At 42.4% G+C, this 7,677-nt stretch overlaps 1 protein-coding gene across 3 annotated transcripts; it reads right to left on the minus strand.

The window, feature by feature from the left end:
- Positions 1-159: 159 nt before the first annotated feature.
- LOC110981536 (lambda-crystallin-like) lies at positions 160-7,646 on the minus strand. 3 transcript variants are annotated; one of them, XM_022239156.2, is made up of 8 exons: positions 7,519-7,646; positions 6,370-6,461; positions 5,364-5,445; positions 4,541-4,693; positions 3,636-3,797; positions 2,134-2,328; positions 1,501-1,606; positions 160-1,147 (listed from the first exon to the last, which is right to left on the minus strand). In XM_022239156.2, the coding sequence occupies exons 2-8, from the start codon at positions 6,456-6,458 to the stop codon at positions 924-926; spliced, it is 1,011 nt and encodes a 336-aa protein (XP_022094848.2). In that variant the 5' UTR covers positions 6,459-6,461; positions 7,519-7,646; the 3' UTR covers positions 160-923. The 3 variants fall into 3 exon arrangements, with proteins under 3 accessions (XP_022094848.2, XP_022094849.2, XP_022094851.2); XM_022239157.2 differs by having other exon boundaries at positions 7,537-7,638; XM_022239159.2 differs by lacking the exon at positions 6,370-6,461 and having other exon boundaries at positions 7,519-7,627.
- Between the last annotated feature and the right edge of the window lie 31 nt (positions 7,647-7,677).

Here is a 7,677-nt window from a genome sequence, read left to right on the forward strand (position 1 = left end):
ATTGGCATGCCCAAGACTTCCAACAGCTTACTTTTGTGTTACTTTTTAAATACAATATAACCTCACATTTATTTCCTGTATTGTACTCTTATATTAGGATTATATCCAATCACTCTCTCATTCAGAAAACAGAAGTATCGCAAAGTATAACAAAACAGATTATATTTGGAAAAATAGCATATCATTTTATTACTTTATTCAAATTCTGAAGAGTGACTTTAGATGTTGAAACGGAGGTCGGTTACGTTGTTTGAAATCACGGAATAATTTGTCAACACAGTCAAACTCCGATTTTCAACTAAGCAACAGTAATGATTGTTCGCAAAATTCCAAGATATCATGGTTATGGTTCCTGTTTCGTCTTTGTTTTGGGGTCCGAAATATTGCCCAAATAATGTTACCCTTTAAGATACAAACCCTTTTCGATAATTCAAAAATGCAAACTGAATTGAGTAATTGGTTACTCTTTCAAAGTACAGTGCAATGTATTAAGCACAATGCACCTCAGGCTACAGCCCATCAATCGACATCTCCCGAACACAAAGAGTTCATTACCTGGGTACTTATTTTGCACTTTTGAATGACTTAGGGGTGCACTTTAAAATAGACTTGAAATCATCTCAGAAACTGACAGTGTTTAATTGCCCACTAAACCCTGTACTCCGTTGTATGACAGCAGTGGTTCATTTATAAATAAATGCAGCCAGGCTGTTTTGTTGACGGCACTAACAAAAACATGAATGTCTAATAACTGTCCCTCAAGTCTACTTTAAAGAATGCCATTTAAACGTGACAGAAAATTTTAAGGATTTTGAAAAATAATACTGTGATCTAATTGAATCTGTCGGTTGAGGTAAGCCACAAATCACATTGCCTGTGACACCATGCATTACTATGATGCCAAAAAAACCAATGCAAATTGGTTAATGTGGCTTTTGGGCCTCCTGATCTTTCTTGAGTTTGGCCAAAGCCGTCAGCCTGGTGTCGCGCCACTGCCGGATCTCTTGGAGTTTGTCCAGTGGGTAGTGGGCATCAGTGTCCCTCACAATGGCATCGTAGGCCGGACCAGTGAATTGCGGAAGCGGTCCAAATGTTGATGTTACGCGATGTATGGTGGAGCCGTAACGCTCCAGATAGCTGGCAGTACCTTGGAAGAATTCAAATTTTGAAAGTGGACTCTTAGTTCGATACAGATCTCAAAAAATGAGAGTTGAGGCATCACTAAAGAAAACTGTTCAGTCTTTCTATTTGAAGTTTGGCAAGTTGACTAGAGGGGAATTGGAACCTGCAGTATTTGGGAAACGATAGAGATGTGCAACCAACTTCTGGCTATCAAGCCCTCTATTATCAGCTTTCGCTGTTCGTCTGTGTTCCAGGGGTGCCAATTGGAAGCCACTGAATCATGTTTGAAAGGGGTGAACCTGGTTAGCATCTCTCTGTGGCCTGTCCAACAAATACAATTTTAGGTCTCGAGAAGAAACAAGTATTCATTAACTATACCTTCAGCATTGAGATGAATGACTTCAAATGGTCCACAGAAAGCGTAGCGCATTCCCAATCCCGCAGTGAAAACTTTGTCCACATCTTCGACCGACATTACTCCATCCTGAGGTAAAAATTAGCAGGAAAAGAACAAGCCAATGTTAAGAAGGGACTGAGTCATACAAATTTGAAAATCAGACGACCTCTGGAAGATTCACAGCGGTCGACCAAGATATTCATGAAAGTCTTCTGCTGTTTGAAATCATTATAAGGCCAGTCACAAGTCCTTTCACAATTTCAGGGTCACAAGTCCCTTAACAAGATCAGTTGCGAGTATCTTCATGGGGCCAATTTAATACAAGTCCTTCCATAAGGCTAGCTATGAGTCCCTTCGTAAGACCAGTCACAAGTCCCTTCGTAAGACTAGTTGCGAGTCCCTTCACGAGACCAGTCACAAATCTCTGCATTACAAGCAACAGGGTGAACAAAGACAAAGAGTTGCTTTTGTCATGGTTTCCTTGAATAGCTTTTGACTTGAATGGATGGCTTGCGTTGAACTTCTGATCAAACTGTAAGGCCATGTGGAGACTTGTGGTCAACTTGACTCTAACAGAGTCTTGGAATATGCTGACTGCAACAAGCACTCCTTACCGCAACCAGCCTCCAGGCTTCATTGACGATGGCGTACTGCATTCGATTCAGTGCAAAGCCGTCAATCTCTTTTTTCACCGTCACTGGTACTTGGCCCACTTCCTCCAGCAAGGCCCGGGTGCGCGAGACGATGGCCTGCTCTGTCCAAGGACTAGGGACAATCTCAACAAGAGGGCAGTAGTAAGGTGGATTGACCTATTAGAAAAAAGTTCAGAAGATCCCAAAGTGACAAGTGCAAGGACATGATGGCTTGGCTCATTACTTGACAAATCATGCATTGACCACAAGATGTTAGCTTGCAGCAGGGCCAGCATGAGGGAGACTATGGACTACTCTGTCCAGGAATTAGGGACGATCTCAACAAGAGGGCAGTAGAAGGGAGAGTTAGTCTACAGAGAAAAAATTAGGAATACCTTTAAAGGCCTGGGAAACAACACTCAAGTACTAAGAGGCCACTCAAACTCGGGTGTAAAAATTAATGGCTAAAAGGTTGATGTGATGGAGCTTTAGTGCACATTAAAACACATGTACATGACAGCTACAGAGATGGCAGGGTTTCCCCTGGGGTACTGAAAATGTGTGAGATAGCAAAACAAATTTTGCCAAACTTCTAGCGCTCAAAACAAAAGTGAGAATTTTTGAAAGGCCTCACATGAATTCTACATAGTTTAATGGTACACTTACTCCAACTTACCCTTCTAAAATAAATGGATCTTGTATTCTGTGTCCATTTTTACCATTCTGAACGATTTAAAACTAATCTACTTCAAAATATCTAAGTTACTTTTCTTTTTTTCCTTACATCTTTGTCTACATGTATCTTTACTGTGAGGTGGTAAATTCAACAGAAAAGCCTGAGGTGGTCACTAAAATTGGTGAGGTGGGCCGCCTCATGGTGGCATAGGCAGGGGAAACCCCGACAGATAGTCCTGTCCTGTCGTTAGGCTACAGAAATGGCTCCACAATTTTTCTGTCACACTGTGGCATAAATCGAAATTTGAGCAGCATGCCTTTCTCAACAGCTGGCTTTCCCCTTTCCCAAATGCCCCCCAAATGCTGCAATAGCATGGAGACTGTGACAGTACCTTGTAGGAACAACATGAGGTTTAGATACTCATTAGACTGGTGCAGAAATGGTAACTTTTGTCACATGCAATGACATACTCTGTATTTAAATGGTCCAGCGTGTCACGCTGGGCCACATTCAAATCTTAGCAAGTGTTCAAAAATACAAATGCTATCATTTTGGACCAATCAAAAAACCTTATCTTTATCTCTTTGGCACTTATCCTTTATGTTTTCCATCTCTTTTTTCTGAGCAAGAACTCTCAAAAAGCTACTTAACCCCTAAAACTGCGGGCAGAGGTGCGGGGTGGGGGAACGGTTGGAGAGAATCATCCCTCGCGTTTTTGCCGACAGCCACAAGCAGAGAGAGAGATGTCTCGTACAGACTTCAATGCATATTTTGCAAAGGTGCATTGTGTGACCTTCTACAAGCTTACCGGATGGGCCACAATGCACTGGCCGCGCCGATTGAGATGCGCAAAGATTTTGGACGGCACGATGCAGGAGACGGAACTGCAGAGGACGGTCTCGTCACTAGCATGCTGCTCCACCTCGCTGAAGACTTTCTTCTTCAACTCCTCATTCTCAGGCACACATTCCTGTCGAGGCATGGAAAAAAAAAATCATGGGTTGGGGGGATCGTCCCATCCGATGCGATGGCCCAGCTGCAGCATCTGTCTCAGTCATAGATGAAATGGTCCGAACGATGGTGCTGCACTTGGGCCGGCCCATGTTGTGAAGCGTGTGAGCGTGTGCAAGAGCATGTGCTGTCTCATTCCATCTGTACTGGCCACACTTGTTGGCAGAAAGTAGTGTTTGTTTGTGTCAAAGATGAAATGTCCAATTGGCATGAGTCTGAAGAATAATCTTTGCTGGAAGCGGCAAAACCTGGAAAAAGTGGCAATATATTCACCAGATTTTTGCCGACTATAGTTGGGCTAGCCGAAATGCAAAACTACCGTTTTGACTGTCCCAATTGTATTTGGGACTGATGTGTACATGTAGTTTGGGGCTTAATATAAACAACTTTACAATCTTTTTATTGGGTATGCTTCATGATCGATTGTTTTTGTGCAAGTTGAGGAAAAGAAAAAGTCTTGTCCCAAATGCAAGACTGTTAGCAAAATTCTGAAAGCTTTGCCAAATGTGTACATGTATGTTGGATGGCAATGTCTGTTGGCAGCTGTGGGCAAGGAGGGTTTTCGCATCCACCCCTTCACTCAACCTGCTATAACTTGATTAACCATCCCAAGCTGCCCAATCTGTGGCCAGGAGTACTGGGATGTTGGCAAACAGCTCAAAGCTGTGACCAGCTTTATGCAGTTTTGTTAGAATTACGAACTTGCACATGTAGGGAACCTGTGACAGCCTCCTTCAGGTCACTGGTCACGCTGATCAGCGCCTTCTGTTGTTCGGGGGTCAGCGTACCCCTCAGCAGACCCGATTTCTGGAGCTCGGCGAGCTGATTGGAAATGTCTACCATGGCACCAGTCAGCTGAGGAATAAACACAATTTAACCTTTGACCTCTGACACCGCTACTCACAGTTAATGAAGTAGTTTGTTATTTCAATAGTGCATGCCCAAAAGAAGTGAGTCCTAGGTCCCATGAGAACAGCACTATGCTTGCATGAGGTCTGCCCTTACAGCACACCCACTTGCACAAGCAAATGCTTTAGGCTTGAAGGCCTTGCCTTTCTGAAATCACAAATTGACTACTTGGAATGTTGCTGTGGAGTCAATTTAACCCTCCTATGCTGAAGTCACTCTTTGGGTCACTTGGTAAAAACCTCAAAGAAGCACAGCTGTGTCGTGTTGTGCACTGCACCAACATGCAAGAGAGTGACCTTGGGCACTTGTGCACATTTGTGCTGTAAAACCAAAGGAGGGTTAAGTAATTTCTGAAGCTCTGTCACAAGTCCTTTCAAAAGATCAGTCACGAGCAACAGAGTGAACAATGACAAACAAATCCTTTTTTTTACATTTCGTGAGTAGTTTTGACTTGACTTTGAGACGAGATGACTTGACAAGGCCTGATAGGAACGTGTCATGGGCTTGACTACAAGCTATGACATATTATAAAAGGAATGTATCAAATAATTAGGATTTGTTTTGGAATGAAACTACATGTAAGCCGAAAGGTAGGGGTGGAGTGCAGGGAACTAACCTGTGACTCTTTGACGTCAAATATTGTGACGCGGTATCCGGCGCTGACAAATATCATGGCCCAACTTCGTCCAATCAGGCCACTTCAATAGGATCAGGAAAAATAGAAAAGCTTGACAGAATGGAAAAGAGGCATCCTACACAATGTAGCCAAGAGGTCACGGACCCAAGTTCCGCTCCAAAGTCTGTGAAGTTTATCCTAAAACTCACACCCACAGGGTCTTACAGAGCATTGGATCACGTATATGTATGTAAGTGCTTTGCCACGCTGAAAAATCGAAATTCTGTATTGCAGTGTTAATTCCTGTCAACCTGAACCCCCTAGGGCGCGTATTAACTTATGTTAAAATTGGAGGATTGAGGACGGTTACAGTTCAGGAGACAATCCATTGAATGATAGACCGATTGAGCCTGCTAGAGTCATGTGACCTACATATAGAGCAAAGCAACAGTGTGTTTAACTTATCATTTACCAAAAATAGGGATGATGGTCCCAGTACAGTACCCAAGCTACCATATGCCACGTACTATAGGCCCTACTGACAGGTGGCTTAATGCACAATTTGCTGTGGGAGAATGCCATGTTTGTTGATGTCTGGTGTAAACCCACTGCAGGTAACGTGACTCAGCGGATGCAATCGGTCTACTGCTGTAAGGATTCTTGGAGTTGAGGTCTGGAAATTGATTTGTGGCTCTGATCTTACGAAAGGTTCTTCAGTGAAGGCTTAATGAAGTTACTGTCAAGGACAAGGTTGCCTGGTCAATTCCTCACCCATCCTGAGGATAACAAACGTTCAATGCAGAGAGAACTGTTGGACTATCGAATAGTTTTAAATGTCATTATTAAAACACTGACAAGTTTTAAAGGGGGCACCTGATAATTTTAGGGGGATTGAGGAAAGGCGATTTATCGGAACCAAGGAGGAATATTTTTTACAAGTGTTCACATGATTATGATGGTACATGTAATTAAGATGCAGAAATTGTTCCATTCAACTTTTACACACCTTCCAATAATTCCAATCTTTCCTCTTCCTTGCTGAGTAGATGACATTGTTGTTAACTGTAAAGATGCTGTTCTGAGCTGAAGATTCATAAACTAAGACAGACATGAAATATCAGCCGATTAGATAGGCCTAAAATGATCAGATTTTCAATCTGGCCAATGCCATTACCGCCGACCATGCCCAAATGTGAAAGAGGCAATTTGTAGAGTCCTACTATGACACACATGAGCTACACTCTGGGCCCAGTAATTCCTAACAGTAACACTGTGTTAGATTACATAACATACTCGTACAATATACATGTGATGATGTCACACGTTTTTCCTTCTTCATCTTAGGTTTGCTTATTGTTCACGGTCATACAGTGGAATGCCAGTGAGCTTTTGTGATGGAAATGAGATGTTTTACGGATTATTTTGTCAGTCCATGATCTTATGTAATCAAATACGTATATGCAGTAGTCTTTTTCAAGCAGTGAAAATTTGTTTATTTCCTCTCTTCCTGCAAAACAAATCAATATATTCTTGCAACCGGGGTTTTCTCACGAATGTGAAACACATACATGTAATTATGAAACCAGTGTTTAACTAAAGGTCATCCTGATGGTCATTAACTAAGGTTTTCAATCCAGATTTATGAACTTAAAAATCTGGTTTGCTATGATGTTATTCTTTCACAGCTATTTATAGCATAATCAGTTTATGATATGTCAAGGATCAATACTGGCTTCTATGATGATGTTGCACAAAATGGTTCACTTAAAAACTCTTCTTCTTTTGGCTTTATCATGTTTTACTAAAGTCCACTGCAAATATATATGTGGGGTACATGTATATCTTCAGGAAAATCCCAATAAGGAATATTGTCAAAGGCAACACGCGATGCGGCATCTCCATGTATGGGATGTGACTGTGAGACTACGGCACGCACAAGTATCGAACACTGGCTACGGCTCTCCACCGCTGCCTCTTTTGATCAAAATTCGAAGCCGTAGTCGCAGGAGACAGGACCGGATTATGGCTACCCCTGTTATGCAACGCCCCATACAATCCCATGATGTACATGTAACCTAGCCTAGCTAAATAAATTGATACACAGGCAGTGCTGGGTGAGCATACGTAACCAGGTCGAGTTTCGCCCTACTCTCACCTGACGCAGGTTCCTTACATTGATCCTGTTCCTTTCAGCTTTCAAGTTTCATGTACTTTTGCAGACCATTACTTTGTGCTGTCAGCTGTGAGCATAAACAATTCTGACTAGCGCCCTCTTGCGGCCTTATACTTTTGGTTCTCACACTGGTCGCGCCCC

The sequence above is a fragment of the Acanthaster planci genome, linkage group LG15, assembly GCF_054643075.1.
Source record: "Acanthaster planci isolate LZ-2023a linkage group LG15, COTS_SCS, whole genome shotgun sequence".
Taxonomy (NCBI): Eukaryota; Metazoa; Echinodermata; class Asteroidea; order Valvatida; family Acanthasteridae; genus Acanthaster; species Acanthaster planci.

Excerpts from the sequence above, each read along its gene's own strand:
- LOC110981536 (XM_022239156.2), bottom strand. The coding sequence starts at position 6,458 with ATGAATCTTCAGCTCAGAACAGCATCTTTACAGTTAACAACAATGTCA. Across the intron at positions 4,694-5,363 it reads TTGACGTCAAAGAGTCACAG|CTGACTGGTGCCATGGTAGA; the intron begins GTTAGTTCCCTG and ends TTTATTCCTCAG. Across the intron at positions 3,798-4,540 it reads CAGGTTCCCTACATGTGCAA|GAATGTGTGCCTGAGAATGA; the intron begins GTTCGTAATTCT and ends ATGCCTCGACAG.